General features: G+C 38.9%; 2 protein-coding genes across 2 annotated transcripts; both read left to right on the top strand.

The window, feature by feature from the left end:
* Window positions 1-37: 37 nt before the first annotated feature.
* On the top strand, window positions 38-12804 carry LOC106923458 (sialin). Its single transcript, XM_014996493.2, has 11 exons — window positions 38-364; window positions 3016-3151; window positions 3661-3878; window positions 4344-4577; window positions 5457-5631; window positions 5706-5824; window positions 6915-7076; window positions 7972-8104; window positions 8178-8325; window positions 9726-9816; window positions 10113-12804. Exons 2-11 carry the CDS (start codon window positions 3076-3078, stop codon window positions 10281-10283), a joined length of 1527 nt encoding a protein of 508 aa, XP_014851979.2. The 5' UTR covers window positions 38-364; window positions 3016-3075; the 3' UTR covers window positions 10284-12804.
* A 6982-nt stretch (window positions 12805-19786) lies between these two features.
* Window positions 19787-23653, top strand: LOC106923449 (elongation factor 1-alpha). The gene is made up of 8 exons (XM_014996481.2): window positions 19787-19943; window positions 20708-20862; window positions 21663-21842; window positions 21918-22214; window positions 22296-22446; window positions 22538-22794; window positions 22872-23106; window positions 23201-23653. The coding sequence occupies exons 2-8, from the start codon at window positions 20719-20721 to the stop codon at window positions 23320-23322; spliced, it is 1386 nt and encodes a 461-aa protein (XP_014851967.1). The 5' UTR covers window positions 19787-19943; window positions 20708-20718; the 3' UTR covers window positions 23323-23653.
* The last annotated feature ends 165 nt before the right edge of the window (window positions 23654-23818 follow it).

Here is a 23818-nt window from a genome sequence, read left to right as displayed (position 1 = left end):
TTAATTTTCAAAATATATGACAAAATACTGCATTATTAAAACTACGAAAACACCGCTTTCGTAATTTAATTTATTTAAAGTGTTTATTTACATCTGTAGAGCCACCGCTAGCTGTTACACAGATGAGCACAAGGAGCCAATCACAAGCGTCGACGTCATAACCCTTAGTACAGATTGATAAATCATTCCTACCGCACTCACTTCCGGGTCTCAAACAAGGCGTAGCGCTTCTCGATGGTTTGTAGATCTGTTTTCCCCGAATCGTTGTTCCTCATGTGACTTTGTTGAAAAACAAGCAGCTTTGTTCAGTTTTTGTCTTGCCGGGAGAAACTTTATGTTTATTCGCTTGATTAAAATTAAGAAGGTAAGATTTAATTTTGGAAATACAGTTACAGGTAGTTACTTACCTGATACCTCTCAGTTGCAATGAAGTTGTATACTGCGGTTACCTATACTATTTTCAGATCAGGTTTCGGTTTTTAGTGTCTCTGACAGCGATGATAACTGGCGCCCTTCATGTCTAATTTTTACTTTAGTTTTCTGTCAGTTGATTACTTTAATATGTATATTAATGTAAGGAAAAGAAGCTTAAAGTTAACGTGTTAACATTAGTTTTGCATTTCACTAACACATAAACACTGAGGATAAAACTCACAGTTGGGTGATACAGTATAGTTTAGGTTTTTTTTTGCTGTGATTTTACAAAATACAAAGTTTTTAAAAAAAATCTAGTTTGTGGATGTTTAGGTTGACGACATGACAAAACTTACACTAATCCTGTTATTCGGTTGGCATGAAATAGTAAATATTAAAGAAATGAACTTTAATATTTTAACCAGGTTTCTCTGAAGCATTCAGGTTTTGTATTTTGTTGCTGCCAAAGTTGTTCTTATGATGTCACCAGAAGTAATAAGGTTATTTTAGGTAAGTTAGATTTTTTCATGATGAAATGATGATTTGCAGCAAAATAGAATAATAAAGCTAAAAACTGACAATTAAATATTGTTTTTTAGGTGACCTGAAGTGGGTTGGTTGATTTTTACAGACAGGTCTGAAGTGAACTTTTGGGTTCTGCTAATTTGACCTTTTGGCATGAAGTTCATCTGAATCTCAAAGACAGAACTAGGCGGTTCAGAAACTCATTGATTGTTCCTGGCAGGAATCCTCGTGATGCATTGCTCTCATACTTGCCGGGACTTGCTTTAGTCACATGAATAATGATAAATATATGTTTTATCTCCGCTTACAGAAGCAGAGATAATCTTAAACATCTGATAGTGAATTAAGTAAACTACACAAACAGTTTCTTTAGATAAGTTTATTTAAATATAAATTGCTGCAGTTTGATGTCTGATTCCATGAAGTTGGACCTTTTTCTAATCTTTCAAAGCTGTCTTGGTCAGCAGTTTTTCAAGTTTTTTGTATGTATTTTTGAAAATGTTTTGTCAGTAACTTATGAGGTTGGCCAGTAGCTCATCCTGAAGAATCTTTTATGTTCTTCCACAATTTTGTTGTTAGTCCAAATGTTTTCCAGCAAACCAACTTTCCTTTCCTTCAGCAGTGGAGACTTGCGCAGTGAGCATTCGTAGAGTCCATAGTTGAGTTAACTACATGTTGCTTTTCATAAATAAAAATTCTCGCTGGTAATTCTGGGTCTTTCTGAAGCTCTTTGTGAGGATTTCTTAACAACTTCTCTGCTTCTTCTGTAAATCCTTTCTGCTTCTTATTTCCTAAATAAATAACAATGAGGAACCTGTTTTACGCTTGAGGTTTATGAGTGTTTACAAACTCATAAACACCTGATCACTTTCCCCTGATGCATAAAAACAGCAAAAAAAAAAAGAGGATGTACTTTCTTTCTTTACCATGACTATCTACTTCCTGTTTCGCTCCAAGACATTTCAATAGTTCCTAATTACAGCAAAGTTTAATTAGGAAATTCCTCAAAGTCGCGGCGTATTGTAGCAGCAAAGCTAAACAAGACGCCAGGCTGTTGTCAAGGCGGTTCTGACCCAGAATATTTGTTTAATTTGCAGTAGATTTTGTGTAAATGCTGAAAAATGTGCAGAAAGCAGATTGTTTTTGTTGATGTTGCAGTTGCACATAATGAGATTTAAAAGTGAAACAGGCCCACAGCATCACCCAACCTCCACTGTGCTTATCATTGACTCACCTGGAGTTTTTGTTGTTGGAAAGTTTAGTCTGATTCAGGTGAAATCCCCGGAGAATTGAGCGAACTTCACATGTTTGTGACAGAAGAGTACCAGTAGTAAGTGTCTTAGATAACAGCTGATGGTTGGTATGGAGACGTGGTGGCTAAGCCTCTCACAATAAGCAATTAGACATATAATAAATCAAGATCAGCTGATCATTAATATATCTTAAAGGGCAGTTTTGTTTACAGAGACTTCATAATCCATTTTTTTTATATTTTCAGTTATGTGTGTCGTTTATTTCTGTTTTATTTACTGTTTTTGTTGTTTATTTTATTAAAAATACGTTCGTGTCAAACTCCAGTCCTGGAGGGCCGCTGCCCTGAAACGTTTAGATGTGGCTCTGCTGCACCACCTGAATAGAATAATTAGGTGATTAGCAAGGCGCTGGAGAATTAAAAGCTGTATTTCGCTGCATTTTTCAGTTATGTTGTGCTACTGGATTAAAGTTAGGTTTGTTTTAAAAGCTTTTTACATATCAATGGTTAATGCATCTGTCTTCATGACCGAGAAAATGTCTGCAGATCTTTATACTTTCTGATGAAAATGCAGGTTTTGAAAGCAGCAGTCTGCTGTTAAACTGTCAGCTGAGCTTCACTGGATGCCACTTGTTGTCTATCAGAATTTCTCTGCTGAAGTTAAACGAGTTCAGATTACTGAAACAGGAAGTGGTACTGTGAATCATCAAACTGCCCGAACATTTCTGCAGAGTTTCAACAATAATCCCGATCAGCTGAAACTCCGTCATGCGCTCATCTCGCTTCCTCTCTGCTTTGTTGACGTTTTAATGACTCGTTTCCAGCTCAGCATGGCTCAGTGACAGCGACCCACCGACCGAACCAGTCCGGCTCAGACGCCTGCCATGCCGCTGCCCAATGGCCGCTCCATCAACACCGACCAGAGCGGAGACACCGAGGTTCTCCTGGGGAAGGACGCCGGTGAGTTTGCTGGTTTGGTTTTATCTTCATTTTAATGTTAATGTTAAAGCAAACAGCAGCTTTTTTCTCCAAAAGAAAGAAAAAGGAATATGTAATAATAATAATAATAATAAGTTTATTTAATAATTAGTATTTTTAATATTTATTGATTTAAATAAATGAAAGTTTTCGAAGCCATTACTTTGAAAGCAACACAAAATCAGTTTTAGTTTTCTAATGTACTCGGGGACAAAGAGCCTAATTTTTGGAGGGGTGGACGAGCATCACATTGAAGCAACATCTCAAGACATGAACTAGGACGATGGACAGTGTCCCTAAAGACACCACTAGCTCAGAGCTGCTAGGTCCAAACATCACAGCAGAAACAATACAGGAAGACATTTTCACAGAGTCTGCAGCAGAGAGGATGAAAGGTTTCATTTTACCAAAGTAGAATTTCAAAACAAAACGCTGGTGAACAAAGCAAACGGGAGTCATTTGGACTTTGTAAACTCCGTTCCCGTTGACAGTTCCCCCTCGGTGCTGCTCGGCCCGTATCAGCCTCGCCGTCCTCATGTTCCTGGGGATCTCCGTGGTCTACGGTCTCCGTGTCAACCTCAGCGTCGCCATGGTCGCCATGGTGAACGTCACGGACCCGGCCGGAGCCAGGAACACCACGGCGGAGCCGGCGTGTCCGCTGCCGTCCGGACCAGAAAACAGCAGCAGAGCCCTGCAGCAGCCGGACGGGGTGAGTTCTGCGGCTCCCGCGGGCGCCCCCTAGTGGACCGCAAGGTATTGCATGTAGGCGTCAGTGTATTTGCTTTGACGTGAGCTCAAACTGCGACGGGTGCAGTTAGCTTACCAAACAATTGTGTTTAAAAATAACAATGAATAAATGGTTTAAAGATTAAGTATGTAACTTTTATAGAATATATTTTACATATTTGTTTGGGATCAGAGAGATAAACTGTGAAAAAAGTCGAGCTCCTCTGCCTTCTCCCAGTGCTAACTAAAAACAACCAATCAGAGCCAGGAGGCGGGACTTAGGGCTGTCAGTCACAATCTCATGGAGCTGCTACCTTTTCCCCAGAATCTGTTAGTGAGAATTGTTTATTTTTACGACTTGGCTAGTTTATAATGCACGGCTCTAGAGAGACGTTTGAATGGACTCTGGTGTTTCTATCCCTGTTGACGGCTGATTGTATCCCCACAGACTCCCCAGTATCCCTGGGACTCAGAGACTCAGGGCTGGCTGCTGGGCGCCTTTTTCTTCGGGTACCTGTGCACTCAGATCCCAGGCGGCTACCTGGCCGGTCACTACGGGGGGAAGATCTTCTTGGGTATGGGCGTGTTCGGCACGGCTGTCCTCACCGTCCTCACGCCGCTGGCTGCTGGGTTGGGGTCACGCTGGCTGTTTGCTCTGCGGGCCCTGGAGGGCTTCGGTGAGGTAGGTCACCTGGTTCTGTGTTAGACTCTTAAAGGGGCGGTGGTACATAGGGCTATTTTATAGCACAAGTAGCTATGGTACCTTCAGTTGCTATACTCTATAAATATTAAATATGAGTAAAATTTTTGCGTTATAATTTAACTCCTTGAAAATGTGTTTCTTTAGAAACTTCTGCTGTTGCTGAAACTTCGCCTGCAGGAAGTTATCACAGCATGGCTCGTCTAACAACGTCTTTACCAGCGTCACACTGAGAAGTAGCTCCTTTAATGAGCTCAGCAGATGTTTGCCAATTGCTGCTGGCTAGTAAACTGCTAACGAGAGGGAACTGTGTCCTTAAAGGCGGGGCTAGATCCCCCCAGGTATTTTGCACATCTGAATGGTGGAGATTAAAGGATTTCTCAAATATGCTTGAAAGAATCAAGACAAAACATCTGGTTTGTTACCTTATTTTTACATGAAATAAAGCAGAAAAATGTGATTTTCCAAAATACTGGCCCTTTAACAACGATTTAAAGGGGACATATCATGAACTTTGTACTTCATTTGCGTTTCTACTGCTTCTAAAAACAGACCAACACTTCCAAAAAGACACCCAGACGTCTTTTGAGTTAGTTTTTTTGATGTCTGGAAAATGAACCGTTTCCAAAAGCCTTCAAATTGTAACATCATAAATCAGAAGGCACTTCGCCGTTACCTAGCAACCCCAGAAAAACCCAGCCCGTTACCTAGCAACACAAGCAGAACTCAAACACATTTGGTCAGCTGGTTTTACCACTGAAAGCGCTATGGCTGCTGGAAAAGAGAAATGTTTTGTTGTTTTTGAATTTAAAAACTTATATTACCGCTGCCACACATTTGTAATTCATCATTTGCTTTCAGGGCGTGACGTTCCCAGCCATGATGGCGATGTGGACCCGGTGGGCTCCGCCCCTCGAGCGCTCCTTCCTGATCTCCCTGTCGGGTTCTGGGGGAAGCTTCGGCGCCTGCCTGGCGCTGCCGCTCACCGGTTACATCTGTGAACAACTGGGCTGGCCCGCTGTGTTCTACCTCTGTGGTCCGTGGCAGAAACACAGAAATTGCCACCATTCAGCTCCTTTTTTATTAACGCTTCACGTCCTCGTCCCTCAGGAGGCGCCGGGTGCCTCTGGTTCATTTTCTGGTGCATTCTCGTGTCCGACGACCCTCGAACTCACCGTCGGATCAGCGAACAGGAGAGAGATTACATCATCAACTCTATTGGAGCTCAGGTGAGCATCAACATCCTGGTTGTTTTGTTCAGCTGTATGTGTTTGACTCAAACAACTAATCATGATTAATTAGTTGTTCAACTAACAGTCAAGTAATTAAGTAATCGATTAATTAACTGGAGTATGCAGATTCAAAAGAAGGTCAGGTGCTGAGAGAAAATTGTACTCAAAGCAGTAATTAAGCCAGAACTGTCAAAAAATACACATTTTGCATTAAAGTTGAAAAATCTTATTTATCCAATTTATCCTTTGCTACAAATGATCAAATGTTCTCTAAATAAATTATGTTATTGCATTTTAGGCAATAAAATGTTTATTTTTTATTTTTAAAAAATGAATTTGATTATTTATATTTAATATTTTATTAGGTTTGCAAATAAGCATTACAGTAATCAATTATACTGTTTATTATTCTGATGACTAATCAAATATTTTGATGATTAATTAAATAAAAATGGTGCATTCTGGAGATTTTTCATTTAACCAGTTAAACCTTTAATACAAAATTAGGAATACATTCAAAGATCCAGACAGACAAATAATTCTGTTCTTTTTAAAATAAATAACATTTTATTACCTAAAATGCAACAACAAAGCATTTTAAATGCAAAATATACATGTATATTTAACAGTTTTGGCCTACTTACTGCTCTGAGTGTGTTCTTTCAGCAAAAAACTTTTTTTGAGTCTGTGTACTCCAGTTAATGATTAATCGATTACTAAATTTGTTGACGATTATTTGAGTAATTGATTAATCAGATTAATTGTTTCAGCTTTATATTTTAAAACATAAGTTGAAGAGGTTAAATAAAAAGACTGCAGAATGTGCCATTGTTTAATCCGATTAATCTAATAGATTACTAATCTGCTTTTCAAACCAAGTGTTGGAGAAATTTCCGGCCTGTAGTTTAAAGGAGAAGTGAGGAGTATTACAGTTCCTGTTTCTGCTTTTTGCTTCTCAGATCTTCTTGTTTACATGTAAAACTCATTTTTCATCAATGCTAAACACTTCTGCTTGTTCACCTGTGTGTTGTTTTTCTCACAGTTTCCCAGATGCAAGTTAAATTTGTCTGTTATCATTTCCCTTCAGGGCAAAGGTCACGGCTGGTCGCTGCCTCTTGTGTCCATGGGGCTTTCCGTCCCGCTGTGGACCATCATCGTCACTCAGATGTGCTCCAACTGGTCCTTCTACACGCTGCTCACCTCCCTGCCCACCTACATGAACGACATCCTGCACTTTGACCTGCAGTCCGTGAGTTTCTGCTGCTCCGTCGCACCAGATTAAAAAACTAGAACTTACCTGTTCAACCAGGTTTCTATTGAGAATATTGTGAAAAAGGGTTTGTTTTGCCCTCATTTCAGAACAAGGAAATGTTTATTTCGTTTAATTTTGGTAATTCTGGCTCACAGAGAATGAAAACCCAAAATTCAATATCTCAGAAAGTTGAGTGGAAGGAAGAAATCTACCAGCAATGTGGCTAACTGCAGCCTTGACAAGACTGAGGCAGAATTCCTTCAAGAATCTTGGCTTGAAATATTTCTTTAAATATTTCACTCTGTTTGTGATGAATCTATATAATATTTGAGTTTCATTTTCTGAAATGAGAGACAGAAATACAGATTTTGACATTCATGGTCTAGTTTTTTCTATTTTTTTGGTCTAGAAAATGTTTTTAGTTTGATCTCAGGAACAAAAATTGAGAACTTTCTTCTAAAATCCTTGCCGTCTTCAGCCAAGTTTAAAGGCTCGGGTGCGAAAGTCTGTGTAAAAAGTTTCTGAATGTTTGTGGCACAACTTGAATGATATTAAAATAAAACTAATAAACGTAGTGAATAAAAGAAAAATACTTTGAGTTTATTAGGACCAGACATTTTCCATTTAAGAAGATCTTAAAAATGTTTTAAAAGCGTTCATGCTCCTTTTTCTGATGACAGGATCAGTGAAAAGTTCAGATTTTATATAAATTAGCCTGTTGCATTTTGCTGTGGTTTACAGATTGGATTTACTGTGTTGTAGCATTTAATATTAACCTAATATAATTAGATTTTTATTTAAAACGTTCATCTTGTAATGAGTTGTACAGATTTCATTCTGTTTCTGAGTTTTGTGTTGTTAAATGACTGACTTGCGTCTCTGTGGGCGTCAGAACGGCTTCCTGTCGGCGCTGCCGTACTTCTGCAGCGTTCCGGTCTCACTGCTGTCCGGCGTGGCTGCTGATTGGCTCATCATGAGGCAGGTGTTCAGCATCACCAACGTGCGCAAGATCTTCACCTTCACAGGTCAGTGAGGTCACTTTTTCAGCCTAAACAGTCTAGCTGCTGGGTTGCCATGGAGATACTCGTCTCCCTGCAGGCCTGGTGCTGCCGGCGCTCTTCCTCATCGCCGTCTGCTACGCCGGATGCAGCCACATCCTCACCGTCACCTTCCTCACGCTCTCCACCAGCTTAGGAGGGACCAGCTCTGCCGGAGTCTACGTCAACCAGATCGACATCGCTCCCCGGTGAGTGCCCGCTGCCATGGCAACCATTTCAGCTCAAACATGGAGTCATGAGCTAACAGATTACCATCTGAGCTGGAGGTGTTGCTTTCCACAATTCAGTAGATATAAATATTCCTAAATGAACAAATATGATCATTTTATTACAATAAATTTAAAAAATACAGTTATGCATAAAATACATAATGTCATGTGGAGCCATCATTTCAGTCTAATCCATTGTGGTCAGTGGGCGGGGCTGAAAGTTATAGTTAAATGTGATTGGTCTGCAGGTTTTGTCATGAATAATTTATAGTTATACAGGAAATGACTACGTATATATGATTTTAACAATAGAGCTTTAGTTAAAAATGATCACATTTATTTAATTGTGTATTTGATCAATTATTGAAAGATTTGTTTACAGCTGAACTCTCAGATGTTAAAGCATCTATTGGTTTGTGGTTCTTTTGGCCCTCGATATTAAAGGAGGAGCAGATGTGTTGCCATGGTTACCCACTGCTGAAGCTAGCAGGTTAGCCGCAGGGAAGAAGCTAAAGGGTCCAGTAATCTGCAGAACCGTCTCTTCATCAGGACAGGCGCAGCAAGCAGAGCGCAGCAAGCAGAGCGCAGCAAGCAGAGCGCAGCAAGCAGAGCGCAGCAAGCAGAGCGCAGCAAGCAGAGCGCAGCAAGCAGAGCGCAGCAAGCAGAGCGCAGCAAGCAGAGCGCAGCAAGCAGAGCGCAGCAAGCAGAGCGCAGCAAGCAGAGCGCAGCAAGCAGAGCGCAGCAAGCAGAGCGCAGCAAGCAGAGCGCAGCAAGCAGAGCGCAGCAGAGGACAGGGACAGGCTGGAGCCAAGGTGTTTACTGAGGTGAATCAGTTTTATGGAGTCAACAGTAACGATTAATCGTGACTAATCAATTAAAATGATCGTCAATTACTTTAGGAATTGATTAATCATTAACTGAAGTATACAGATGTAAAAAACAAAAGAAATAACACAGTCAGAGCAGAAACGAAGCCAAAAATGTATAAAAATATATACATTTTGTATTTAAGAGAAAAAAAAACATTTTTTGTGAATATGTTGAACTCAAAATTCCTTAATAGGCAGTTTTAGCCTGGTTCTTTGAATGTGTTACCTGATGTCGTACAGCTTAAGTGGTCAGAATAATCAGTAGGCTAATCAATCATCAGAATAATTAGTAGAATAACTGATAAGTCATCAGAATAATTGATAGACAAATTGATTGTCAGAATAATCGCTAAAACATTAAATTAATAGTTGGTTGCAGCCCTAATCCTGATCCAGTTTGTGTGTGAGAAGAAAACTGGATCATTTGATGGCAGCAGAAAGCGTCACAGCCAACATAGGAGGAAAACTTGAGATTTTTATCTACATATTTATTGTTTCGTTTCCTGGCAGGTACGCCGGGTTCCTCCTGGGAATCACCAACACGTTCGGGACGATCCCGGGTGTTGTGGCGCCGATCGTGACGGGATACTTTACAGAAGATGTGAGTCTCCAAGAAATCAGGATGCTGAAAAACCTCCAGCTTTTCTTTGACTGGTTTGGTTTCCGTTTGTTCTGCTCTAAACTTTTTTATTCCTAATGTTTTCTTTTTCTCTGTTGGGTTTATTGAGGCTCTCGCATAAAAATAAGACTTTTTTTCTTGGAAGTTTAGCTTCTGTGTCATGAAAACAGCAAAAATAATTGTATAACCTCCATTTTTACTGTGTTATTAATCATATTTTAACTCCAGAGGTGTCTGCAGTGGCATACCATGTAGTCTGACCTCTGACCTTTCTGCAGCACACCATGGCAGGCTGGAGGAAGGTGTTCTGGGTCGCCGCTGGGATCAACATTGGCGGCGCCGTCATCTACATGATATTTGGCAACGGGAAGATCCAGGCGTGGGCCGACGAGGAGGAAAACGGTGAAGAGGAGGAGGAGGAGGAGGAGAGGGCAGTCGGTCCAAGTTGAAGAAAAACCAAAGAGAAGCAGCGAAGCTCAACCTGGCGAAGGATTCAGGGCAATTAATCCACAGACTGACCTCAACGTACAGTTTTCACATCTTTTGCAACATTTTCTTCTTGTTGGAAGTTTACATCGCTTTAAAAACTCTTTAATTCATCTCTTTTGCCTTCTAGTGATTCAGATTTTCCTGTGATCATTGAAGGTGGTCTTGCTCAGTATTTTGAAGGTTTATTTTTGGACTTTGGCTGATTTTTCACTCCGTATCAGTCGCGTTTCCAACCGATGACACACAACAGACCATTTAGCAAGAACAAGTTGAACCGTGTTGCTTTGTTCAGAGTGGAAATCAGTTAACCTTCGTCCTTCAGTTAACCCAGAAAAATCCCAGAAATTCAACAGAAAATAGGATTTTAGGTGATTTCAAACTACGGGCAACAATATCAGGAAAAGCTTTGAATAATTTGGTCCTAAACAATATTTTTAATTATAATAAATCAGAGTTAATCCAGTTTATTCTATAAACTGTAAAACTTAAGATTTCAGCTGATTTCTGCTGAATATCACAACCTGACGGATGATTCATGGCTTTAGTCTGGCGTCAGATTTCCTGGATTGTTCTTCCGGTTCCTTAAAAACTGTTGTTGTCCAGTTTCTTATTTAAAATCTGGGATGATATTTGATATTAATGTTGCTGTTCAGCATCAGAGTCACATTTGTAATGTTTCCATTACAAATGTGCACAAAACTTTTAAATTCTAATGTTGGAAAAAACATAATATTTTTTATTCTGGTGTTTCGATTCTATAAGAAACACAATTAAAATAACACGTGAATAATTTAATTCACGTGACAAGTCATTAAAAATGATAAACTGTTATATGAGATGTATTAATATCTCAGCCGTCATCGAGGCGTTGGAGAGATAAACTTCTATTTGGGAGAAGCTTCGTTTATCTGTAGCATTTTGGTAAAGCTATAGGCATCGACTTTACAGAAAAAACAAACTATGGATTTAACCACTTCAAGTTCTGCTGGACGATAAATTGTTCCAGAAGTTATTGTGATATTGTTTTAAGACCATTTTTAAGTAATATAATGCAGGAACACATTCTTAAATGTCAATAAGCTTTAAAATCTAATGAACATTTGACACTGGAAGTCAAAGACACGTTAAATATTCTAAATAAATAAAACAGAAACAAATAAACTGAACTATGAGGTCTCTGTAAACAAAACTGTCCTTCAAAAAAAGGGCCAGTTGAGTCTGATTAGTGTTTTAAGGCTATTATCAGAAATCTAAAATATCCAGAGCATAAAATATTGAAGCCTGAATTTTTCTTGTTTTAAGTTTTTTTTAAAATCTTTTTTAGAAGTTTCTCTTCAGATCTGATTGGCTAAAAAGGTGAGGGGAAAAAAGCCTTTGGATATTTAAATACTCGTTTCACATCAAATTTTTCATTCTTATTTAGTTTCTCCTGTTTTCCAGAGGAAAATATCTCGTTCATCCTGGTTAATTTATTTTAAATTATTATTAAAATTCGAGGTAATGTCCAACAGCGCCTCCTAGAGGTTTACAATGAAGACAGTCTGTTTTTATCACTGTTAACTCCACAGACACAATAGCAACGATTTTATTAAAACATGTTGCCAAATAAAAATGCAGTTGCACTTAAGATTTTTTAAAACGTATAAAAAGAATAAAACATTTTAATGTGAGGAAATGTGACATGCAGATGCTGAGTGGAGTTGTGGTGAAATCGGGCAGTAACCGGATCGTCTGAACTGTCAATGGCTGCTGAACCGTTTCTGTCGGTTTGGTTTCAGACAGACTGAAGCTGCAAAGATCCTCCACCGTCTGCAGATTTAAGTTGTAACCTCAGGATAAAAAAGGTTCAGGCTTTAGTTTGTTTGTTTAGATGCTGTTTGCTTATTATGAGTTAATGGTGATTCATTTTTAAAGGATGAAGTTTTAATTTCATGTTTTTCCAATTTATTCCACAATCAGTTTGTTACATTGCTTTTGGTCTTGGTACTTTTTATTTGGTGTTTTATTTTTGAAATCGATGTTTTTGTTTAGTTGTTTAACCTCAAACTGCACATAAGCTGCTTAGAAACGTCTGTTATTGAGAACTAGATGAAGTTTTCAGTCTTCAGTTTGACCAAATGTGTGAAGTAAAAACTGGATTTTAAAGAGTCGTTCATTTGAATGAAACTCTTCAGACGGGACCAGATGAAGCACTTTCACCAGGCGCCTTATGTTTGAGCAGCAGCATCACTTAAACTGGAAGCACTTTTCACTTCAACATTTTAATAAGTAATGTGTTTTTTTTATATTACAAATCCAAATGTTTTGTTTTTATAAGATAATATCATAATCTTTGCAAATGTTTGCAGAGAAATAAGTTGCACATTGATGTTTATAAATGGATGTAAAATGGGTGTAAAAAAATATGTACAATGTATTTAGTTTTTTAAAAGATGGGATTAAAACAAAGATTAAAATTGCTGAAGATCAGCAGAAATTCTCTAGGATGTGTCTGGACTTTTCTTCAGAAATGTTTTATGTACATATTTAAACATAACATATTTATACTCTAAATTTCAGAAACCGATGCAGTTGTTTAATTCTGGTGGTAACATTTGAATAATTCACACAGTTTGAAGGCAAATGATCACATTAACCTGTTTTTATATTAAAACGTGTAGTTTGTATAAACGTCCTTGCTCCTGAGGCTTCAGGGGAGCACTTACTGTGAACAACCACCAGGTGGCACAATACAATAAACATGAGTTTCTGTCAACACAATATTTGTGCAAAGTGATGGCAACAATAATTCTTATTTGAAGCTCCTGAAACTGTCAGATCTTGTATTTATTTTTAAATTTTGATTATTTGGCATGAAACACATTTCTTAATTACATATTCTACTAATTAAGGCAGTTTCCATCATATAAATAGTATTTTGATAGTTTTATAGGAAGATTTGGGCTTGCAATGTTAAAAGCTACTCACAAAATCGTATGTGTATTACTGATTAAGTAGTTCACTTTTATTTTTTAAGTTTTAAAAAAGGTGCAATAACATAAAATAAAGCCCAAATTATCTACTACTACTATAATTTAAAATTTTACCTTGAAAACTGCATCAGAAAAAAAGTTAAACACGTGGAGTTTTCAGATTATTTTTTATTATTTTATCCTGGATGAACAGGATGTTTAGTTTCTTAATGAAGGAACTTCGTCTCAGCATGAAAATTATTTTAATTATATATGAATTTATGAGTTAAAGGAGTAACAATAAAGCTTAAAATAAAATAGAGGAGTTATCTCATCACTTATGTCTTCAAATTGAATCACCTGAACCTTGTGAGTTTTCAGCTTTAAAGCAACATGTCATATTTTTGTTTGAGTGCCTCCAGAAAACACATATTACCTTTAAACTCTTCAGCTTCAACAGACGACATTTGTAAAAGATTATTTAAAACCTTAGGCGAAAAATTTAGAGTTTGCAAAATGTATCTAGATTCATGTTTTTATTACCAGTTACGACATTTCCTTTTAAATACACCCAATTTTAAACCCATTTACGTACGTTTTTTTCATTTTATCTTGTTAAATGAATATAACTTGTTCCTGGACTGAGGCCGGGCTCGCAGTGGGATCAATAAAAGCCCTTTGACCTTTGGGTCACCGCCAGGTGTTCGGTGGTTTCAGTGCACTGCTCGAGCTTGCATCAGTCGCCTCACGGAGTCACCCGGATGTTGATGACGTCAGTCGTTTGACGAGAACACAGCGGTGCAACATAAAATGCCGTCCTACCGACAAAGCGGTTCCTAGCATGCTTTAAGGAGGATTTTTAACAAAAATATTTTAATTTTGGCTCCTAAATTTGCGTTAAAAATTAAATATTTATTGACAGACGCTTTTATTGAACTTTATCGGCGTTTATTTCGTTAAAAGAAAGAATCAATGTAGCATGTTGCTACATTCACACAAATGTAGTGAGAATTATCACCAGTTTAGGAGATTAATCTTCCCGTTTTATAATGTTCTTGTGTGATTTGGTCAGGTGCTTTTAATCATTGTTCTTCTTCTGTAGTAACTGGAGCAAAGCAATAATAATTTGCTTTAAAATCTGACCGATATTCAACTCCAGTAATTTCAATATTTAAGTTTTGTGATGTCACTGGAGATATTTTTGCGCCATACTTCTACCCCTTTTTAAGACATTTTTTTAAAAATCCATAAATGTAACTTCTTTTTTTTTTAATCACAGATAAACTAAAAAGCTTAACTTACAAAAGTCTTCAAAAACTCTTAAAACTCACTCCTAAGTTTTTCAAGTTGAGGTTATTTCTTTCATCTGTTTTGTGTTTATTTTAATTTTACTAATTTTAAACCTTCTGGGATCTGATAAATGAAGAACTGCTGGAATTCAGTGAAAATCTAAATGGCTGTTTCAGCATCAAGGGCCATGGATTATTGACTAGAAATGATCTTGTGAAGCTAATTTAACCACTTTTTCTTTCTGAATTTTGTAAAGTCAAATATAACTAAATAGTAAAAATAAAAATTAGGCTCTGAAAGGAAAGTAGAGAAAACAGAAACACCATAATCATCTTTTGCTGTAATTTTTCAATTAAAATGTGGAAATATTTGGAGTTTAGGAATCTTGTTTTATTTGATGAAACTTTTCAACACATTTTGATTCACAGCTTGAAGAGAAACATTGAACCGGAGTTCAGTCCAGGTGATTCCGACCAGAACCGGCATTAGCACTCAGAACAGTCGAGCTTTATAGCGGCACTCCTCTTGTTTACAGGACGATCCAGATCATGGCTTTGATATGTAAAAGGTTAAATCTGAGGCGAAGAGGAGAAGTGGCTCCTGCAGTGTGTTGCTAATGTGCATTATTTGCATCGACTGCCCCCCTGCAGCTCTGCTCATGTCACCATGCAGGCTGCTGACGCTGCAGCTCTCTGCACAGGAATGACCCCAGGGGTTCTGAATGCTGGCAGAACCCGGAACCAGTCTCCACTCAGGTAAACAGCTACTGCTGTTTACAAGAACATCCTAACTGTTTTTGTTTGATGCTGCAAAACTTTGCTTTGCATTTTCGTCCAGTTATCTGAATTAAAAATTCAATTCAAAAATACTTTATTGATCCCGAAGGGGGATTAAATCTTGTAGCTCATACTAATTAAAAAATTTCAGAGTTGTTGTAGATAGTGATGATTAAGCTCAAGTTCAAATGAAACATTTTCTGTTCAAAACAATCTTTACTATAGAGTTTGTTGATTCACTAGGTATTTGTAGAAATTGTTCAGCAAATTTTGAATGTGGCATCCAGTAAAGTTGCAGTTTGTGCAATTTTTTAACCACAATGAAATAAAAACAACTGCAAAAACACAGAAGTTTATGAAACATTTTGGTCTAGTTTCTAGTTCAAACATCTTAGCAGTTAAAAAAAAGCAGCTTATTTTAAGTACATAATTAATTGATATGGATGAAAAAGTTCTTATTCCACTGGCAGATTATTTCACTTATAGTGTGGGAAAAATAACCTCTTATAAGTGAAATAATCTGACAGTGGTACTAGTATTTTTTCATCAATATTAAGGAATTATTGACTTAAAATAAGCTGCTATACTTGCTGAAAAGTTACTTTTAATTTAGTTTCGTCTTATTTCAAGTCCACTGAGATATTTGCTTTGGAAACTAGACCACAAACACTTGGTGAGATTTTGTGTCTTTGCTGTGCAGCCTGAAATGTAAATGGATGAGTCTGATAATCCAGCTCCCTGTTACCATGACGACCGTCCAACATGACTCATCCCCGATGTGCCGCTGCGTCTTTTCACACCGTAACGCCTCCGTGTCTCTGTTCTGATCGCTCGGCGTTCTCCTCCTTCGCAGCAGCAGAGTTTTCACCGCTGCAGGTTGGCATGATGGGAAGCCGCCATCACACCAGAGTCACCTGGAGACAATCAGGCAGGAATCAGAGGAAATGCTCAACATCCATCCATTCCTTCTGTAGAGATGGTTTTGAGCTGTGGGGGGAAGAAGAGTACCCTGAGAGAACAATTTATCACCAATTATTGACAGAAAATAATTAGATTTTGTTTCATTTCTTATGTTCATGACAGAATAAACAGGTGAGTTTATAATGTCTTAAAATGAGACTAAATCTACATTTAGAGGTAGTTTAAAGCTCAAAAGACAGTAAAATCCATCGTCAGTTGTCAGTGTTGTAATCTAGATATTTGTCTAAAACTTTGACCTGATGTGAAAACTAAAAACTTTTTTGCCTTGAAATTCAACTATTTTTTTAGAATTTGACCGTCATAATTACTGATTTAGTGATCCAACATGAACGCAGCAGAGCATGAATCATGTGTATCATGGGAGCAAAGGCTGGGAGACCTTTGCATGGTAGCTGATAAAATGTTCCTCCACTCTGCTGGGAAAGCGGGTCAAGAGCTGCTGTGTTTCCACTCTGACCCTCCCAGATTCCTGCTCCTCCTGCTGGGCCTCAACAGGCTTTTATTGGTGTCAGTCAGAGTTTGGTACAAACTTCTGACATTTCCTTAACTAACTTTTTGGAAAAATCTATTTTTAAGAGTATATTTACCAAAATTTGAACACAACTTCATATTTCTGATGATGTAATTTTTCAGGGGCAGTAGAATGTATTTTCCAGGCACACATTTATAGCATAATCAAATATCAATGTACCTTCAGTTGCTATGTGCAACATTGGCAACCACCCAGGGCAGCATATTGAGAGGGGAGGCATGAGACCCCATCATAGGACTGCCTATGATCAAATATGACCTTAACGCTGGTAAAAACAATGTTTTTACCTGCGTTGAACTGAGGACACATTTTTGATATTTTTGACAACTATCCTGACATGAAACCTGATTCTTTTGCATCAGATTACATTATTTACAGTTATTTACAGTATCTCTTTTATCTGCTTACATGCACATGCTGCAGCTGACATAACTACGTTTATGTGTGACTGCTGGCAGTCACACATAAACACACTGAAGCTGATTAGAACAGACTGAGGAGAAGAATAAAAGCTAAACTCTTCAGTCTTTCCTCACCTGGTTCCATCCAGAAGGTGAGCTCAGTGACGCCCAGCGCTGGACGGTGAATGTAACTCTGTATCTGATCCATGACATGTATGGCTTGTAACATTTGACCATTTTTCACCATTTAAAGCCTGTTTTTATATTTAACTAAATCTCATTGTTTCTCAATGTAATTTACTTTACAGATACACCTGAATTTCCTCCCTGTGGGACAATAAAGAATATTTTTATTGTGTTCGGTTAACAGGAGGCGGAGGATTCCTTTCTTTGCATAGAGAACGTTCATCTGTAACTAAAACTGCTTTTTTGTTTTTACTCAGGTTAATATTAAGACATGTTTGAATATCTGAAACATTTCCTGACTCTGATTTTTAGATGAATTTCAAGTATTCAAAGTTCAATAATGGTAAAAAACTACATTTCAACCAGAAAACCCTGTAAAGTTAGAACAAAGATGGTTCTGAATGACTGTCGGATGCTCCTGCTACCGCCTGAAACCCCTTCCTGTCCCTCTGGGTGCTGGACTGTTTTGCTCAGGAGGTTTATTTTAGTTTGCTGCGAACAGAGCAGGATAATCTGTTGAATCAGGCTAGGCTGCATTTTTACACCCATATTTTAAAAGACTGTTGCTCAACATGGCAGGAATGTTTTGTTCTCGTGATTAGAGGTGTCGCTCCTCATGTTTCCTTTCAGCCTTCCAGCCTGACGGGTTTGGTGCACCCAACTGCAGCCTGTCTGGACTTGATCTTCAATGGACTGAAAGCAGCAGCGACAGAGTTAAACTGGTTTGCATGCTGATCAGTCTGTCCAGGTTTCAGCCCAGCTTCCCTCCTGCAGAGTCACTTTTAATTCAATCAGACCTTGAATATGCATATACTGGCTCTTACTGAAGAACAGTTACACTTTTTACGCTCTGTTCCTTCTCAGACTGTTTGAATGCAAATCTCTGTCCTCTGAATTAATCTGATGATTCAATCGTTCCTCCCAGAGATACCAGTGGGGGTTGTGTGGTGGAAATCAGTCTGAAAGCTGTTAAATATGAAATGTTGCACTTAAAGCATGTCAACTTTTATACCTGACTCATGATGATAATTATTCCCAACAGTTCTGATCCCTGCAGGACAAAAAAAAACAACAACAAATTCATTTTAAAATTAAACTTAATAAACAAATATTTTCTGTACTTAATTTATAAAATATTGTCCCATTAGCTTTGGGCTTCCTTCAAAACACAAATCAAAACTTTTATGATTTTTTTAAAAAGAAAAAACATGTATTTTTCCTCTTTGTGTAACTTTATATAACTTTATATAAAACATGTTCTATTTCCAAGCAAAATGGACATATTTTGCTTGAAAATATGTCCATACCCATATAACCCATAGTTATATGGGTTGTTATTAGTCATTTTTAAAAACTGATTACAGTTTTTGGAACTGTTTGGGGAAAACAATGTTGTCTTGGTTCTACTACCAATCACAATAAAGTATTTTAATTGTAATTTTGATCATTTTTTGCTGAAATGTTGGTACTTTTGTTATATTTTGAGCTGTAGGAAAATTTCAAGTCACATATTTCTATATTTTAATAGTTTAAAAGCTGAAAACTGTAATACTTTAGTGTTATATAGTCGTCAACATTTCACTCAAAAGTAAGTCACTTCAGCCTTCCTAACTGAGAGTTACAAATCTCTCAGTTAACATGAATTTAAACTCTTGTAATTTATATAAAAAATTCTCAGTTGTGTAACTTTGCATGGATGTGAAATAATTATTTTATTAAACAGACTGGGAGTATTTTATTTTTATTCCACACTTAATTATACAGGTAATTTCCAGGGTTTTGCATTTAATTTAATTTGTTAGTAATAGACCAAAATCATCTATGCAGAGTTGGGGACGACCATTTAATGAACTTGAAAAAACAAACAAGTAGACAAACTGTTCTTGTCACTAAAAACACACACACAAAAAATCCAGAAAAAAAGAGGAAAATTTAGGAATTTTTTTGTAATCTGGCAAACCTTCAAGATACTTTTTTGTTTTAACTCTACAAAGAACTACCTTCTTATTTCATTAAAATATTGTGTGTTTAATTTGTTTATTTAGCAAGTAAAAGTTAAAAAAAACAAAATAGTTTTTGCAGCAGTTCTGAAAAAAATGCTACTGTTAAACGCAAGCATTTTAAAATATTTTTGAGTATAGTAGATATTTAAAAATATATAGATAAAATGCTTATATTGTTTATACTGAAAATGTGGATATATTTTAACCGCATTCTTTCATCTTTAAGTGTCAGGAGTAAAGTGGACGTGTTGTTTTGTGTGTGAACTCCTATGCCAGCTGAGGAAACACCACCATGCGTGTTTTAGTCTGCATCCGGCCGGCGTGGTGACGTTTTTTACAGGAATGCGCGTGATTTGCGGAGTTTTGCGCGGAGGGAGGATGACGGAACCTCCAGGCCGCCTCCCATGCAGTATAAAACCTCCCAGTCCGACTCTACTCTTCCTCTTTCTGTTACCTGGCTAAGGGGCAGCAGCTTTGGCCGTGAAAACCCAGAAACACCGGTGAGTTGAATGATTCATTCATTTACCAGAAATCACGACGCAGGCCTCGATGCCGTGTTTTACCTGCTAATGAGAAAACGTCTTCGGCTTATTCCTAACTTAAGCATATCGGAACTTTACGTTTGCTGTTATGTAACCTGTTTAGTTTTTCACTCAGAATTGGATTTTAAACGTATGGAAAATGTTTAACCGCGTTAAATATGAGAGGAAGGATTTTTGTTTTCGTGGAGTTCAATAGTTTAGGATTAGAAAATGCGCTAAAAAGGGAGAATATGTAGAGAAAATGAACAAAGGAGGCAGAGAAAACCCCACATCCGAGGATGCTTCGTTGGCATCTGGTCCCTCTCCTCCTGGGAACAACTGGACGGGTTTCCCAGTAACAGGTGTGGGTGTCTGGACCAGGATGGACTCTGGATATTTGGAGGTCTTTGTAACTTTATCCGACGTGGCCCAGGCAGTAACACGTGTCTCAGGCTGGCCTGGGGCCCGCTGCGGCCTAGCAGCCTCCGCCTTTTAGCAAAGCAGTCGGCTAAAGAAAAATATCAACGTAATGTAGAAATGCGGTTTTTGAAAGCGAAATTTATTATGTTGACCCGATTTAAAGACTTTAATAACAGTACATACTCTTGAGTAATGACCGATTAAAACCGGCTTAAGCCTGTTTTGCTTCGACCGACGCCTCTTTTGGCTCATTTAGCTCTTAGCTTCCGTATTAAACGCTTTAAGCTAAAATGGCTAATGTGGTTTTTGCTTCTTTTAAACAGAAACTAAGACAATGGGAAAAGAAAAGACCCATATCAACATCGTGGTCATTGGCCATGTCGACTCCGGCAAGTCCACCTCCACCGGCCACCTGATCTACAAATGCGGAGGAATCGACAAGAGAACCATCGAGAAGTTCGAGAAGGAAGCCGCTGAGGTGAGAGAGGCTTTTATTTTCCTTTAATCCAACTTTTAAGGACGTTTTAAACACGTCCAAGATGGCGGCGTCGGCATGCCCAACTGCCCGGCACGAGGGGTGTAGCTGTAGCTGTGTGCGCGCACGCGGGGTGGAGCCTGCCGGCGGCAACGGCTAGTGGTGACTGTGCATTTTATCCAGAGTAGGCCGCAGACCACTTAACGGAAACTGGAGATTACGGATTTGAAACTTAGAATTTATAAATACAAAATTGCTCCAGTTCAAATTTAACATTTAAAAACACATTTTTAGTGAAAGTTCAGAACCCTACTTTAAAAACCTACATGCATAAACAGTTTCAGTTATATCAGTTATATGAACTGAATGACCTTTAAATGATAAATTTGTAAGCAAGTGTTTAAAATTTTATTTAAATAGTTCAGAATCAATTAATACTGTACCAATAGAGCTTAAAAGTAATGAAGCTAAAGTAAAATGTATATGTATGGTTAATAAATACTCTTGCATAAACATTTACAAGATGTCAACTGTATACCAATTGAAGGATTATCTGGAGATGAATTTAGAAAAGTCGTCTATGATTCGGCTCAGTTTGTTTTTTTGTTTTTTTTTGTTTTTTTAATTTAAACAAGGCAAAAAGAACACTTCATATAAAACTTATTGACATCATAATGGGTCTAGTAATTTACCTGCATTTTAAAGGATTAAATTTTCTTAAATCTTTTAAAATGCATTTTAATTTCCCTGACAAATATTTACTCTAAAATTGAAGTTAAACCACAACTTTTCTTTTTTGTAAGATGGGAAAAGGCTCCTTCAAGTACGCCTGGGTGTTGGACAAACTGAAGGCCGAGCGTGAGCGTGGTATTACCATCGACATCGCTCTGTGGAAGTTTGAGACCGGCAAGTACTACGTGACCATCATTGATGCTCCTGGACACAGGGACTTCATCAAGAACATGATCACTGGTACCTCCCAGGTAAGAACCCACAATATTAGATTGACTTGTTTAATTTTGGAATGTTTGAATCTAAAGTGACTCTTAAATTTCCAGGCTGACTGTGCCGTCCTGATCGTTGCTGCTGGTGTTGGTGAGTTTGAGGCTGGTATCTCCAAGAACGGGCAGACCCGTGAGCATGCCCTGCTGGCCTTCACCCTGGGTGTGAAGCAGCTCATTGTTGGTGTCAACAAGATGGACTCCACTGAGCCCCCTTACAGCCAGGCCCGTTTTGAGGAAATCCAAAAGGAAGTGAGCACCTACATCAAGAAGATCGGCTACAACCCTGCCGCTGTTGCCTTCGTCCCCATCTCTGGATGGCATGGAGACAACATGCTGGAGGCCAGTACCAAGGTGAGACCTCGGCACCAAATGGGAATGTTTTTTGGGGGTTACTGATGAAGAAAACTAAGTCTTTTGTGTCGGTGACTGTAGATGAACTGGTTCAAAGGATGGAAAGTTGAGCGCAAGGAAGGCAATGCCAACGGAACCACTCTCCTGGATGCCTTGGATGCCATCCTGCCACCTTCCCGTCCCACAGACAAGCCCCTTCGTCTGCCACTGCAGGATGTCTACAAGATTGGCGGTAAGAATCCCTAAACAAAGTTTGTTTTGCATAATTTGAACTTACTCCAGTGCATTTGATGGTCTAAATGGCCTTCCTCCAAACCCCCCAGGCATTGGAACTGTCCCAGTCGGTCGTGTTGAGACCGGTGTCCTGAAGCCCGGCATGGTTGTCACTTTCGCCCCCCCTAACCTGACCACTGAGGTAAAATCCGTGGAGATGCACCACGAGTCTCTAACTGAAGCCGTGCCCGGAGACAATGTTGGCTTCAACGTCAAGAACGTCTCCGTCAAGGAAATCCGTCGTGGATACGTCGCTGGAGACAGCAAGAACGACCCACCCAAGGCCGCTGATAGTTTCAATGCTCAGGTTGGTGCAGCTCATCTGATGCATAGACAAGACTCTGTTTTGGGGTTGTAGGTTTCTAACTCTGGACTCGTCCACAGGTCATCATCCTGAACCACCCAGGTCAGATCAACGAGGGTTATGCCCCCGTTCTGGACTGCCACACCGCTCACATTGCCTGCAAGTTCAAGGAGCTGATTGAGAAGATCGACCGTCGTTCCGGCAAGAAGCTTGAGGACAACCCCAAGTTCGTCAAGTCTGGTGATGCCGCCATCGTCAAGCTGATCCCCCAGAAGCCCATGGTGGTGGAGCCCTTCTCCAACTACCCTCCCCTTGGTAGGAGCCTGCCTCTGTCTTCTGTCTGGTTCTACAGCTAATGTAGTATTGGTATATTGCAGTATTGTCTAACACCACCTAACCTGTGTTCCAGGTCGTTTCGCCGTGCGTGACATGAGGCAGACTGTGGCTGTCGGAGTCATCAAGGCCGTTGACACCAAGGAAGTGTCTGGAAAGACAACCAAGGCTGCAGAGAAGGCCCAGAAGAAGAAATGAATGGTCGTGCAGGACATCCAACAACAAGACGCGTGCCGGCAGCTGCGGGCCACCCCCTCCCCTATCTCCTCGTACCACCCTGGGTCATCTTCTCCGAGGCACAGCTCTCTACTCAAGGACTGGCTTATGCTGATTAAAACCCATCGCAAAAGTTTCCGCAGGAAAAAAGAACTCTGGCATTGTCACCCAAGTCAAAAGACAGTGCCTCTTCTCAGTTCAGTTTGAGTTGGAAATGGTTTAGAACTGTATCTCAATGTTAAAAAATGCCACAAATTAATTGGAAAGAAAGCTGCTGGTAACTAATAAATAAATGTTTCTGAAAAAATTGCAATTGGCTTGTCTGGCATCCTTTAGCTGGGGGTGGATGGTCAAGTCTGGAGCGGGTGCAGCTGTTCCTGACCATGCTGTCCACCGAGACATGTCATTTCTCCAGCCAATGGCACTGCTTGGATTGAGAGAAGGAACCAACCAAGAAGCTGCGCAGCCCTCCCTCCAT

This window comes from Poecilia mexicana, unplaced genomic scaffold (genome assembly GCF_051168715.1).
Source record: "Poecilia mexicana isolate PSO_F unplaced genomic scaffold, ASM5116871v1 scaffold_11, whole genome shotgun sequence".
Classification (NCBI taxonomy): Eukaryota; Metazoa; Chordata; class Actinopteri; order Cyprinodontiformes; family Poeciliidae; genus Poecilia; species Poecilia mexicana.
Note: the sequence above shows the minus strand (reverse complement) of the source record. Positions and strands in the feature narration are given on the sequence as shown.

Excerpts from the sequence above, each read along its gene's own strand:
- LOC106923449 (XM_014996481.2), top strand. The coding sequence starts at position 20,719 with ATGGGAAAAGAAAAGACCCATATCAACATCGTGGTCATTGGCCATGTC. Across the intron at positions 22,215-22,295 it reads TGCTGGAGGCCAGTACCAAG|ATGAACTGGTTCAAAGGATG; the intron begins GTGAGACCTCGG and ends CGGTGACTGTAG. Across the intron at positions 22,795-22,871 it reads CTGATAGTTTCAATGCTCAG|GTCATCATCCTGAACCACCC; the intron begins GTTGGTGCAGCT and ends ACTCGTCCACAG.
- LOC106923458 (XM_014996493.2), top strand. The coding sequence starts at position 3,076 with ATGCCGCTGCCCAATGGCCGCTCCATCAACACCGACCAGAGCGGAGAC. Across the intron at positions 3,152-3,660 it reads TCTCCTGGGGAAGGACGCCG|TTCCCCCTCGGTGCTGCTCG; the intron begins GTGAGTTTGCTG and ends TCCCGTTGACAG. Across the intron at positions 8,105-8,177 it reads CAAGATCTTCACCTTCACAG|GCCTGGTGCTGCCGGCGCTC; the intron begins GTCAGTGAGGTC and ends GTCTCCCTGCAG.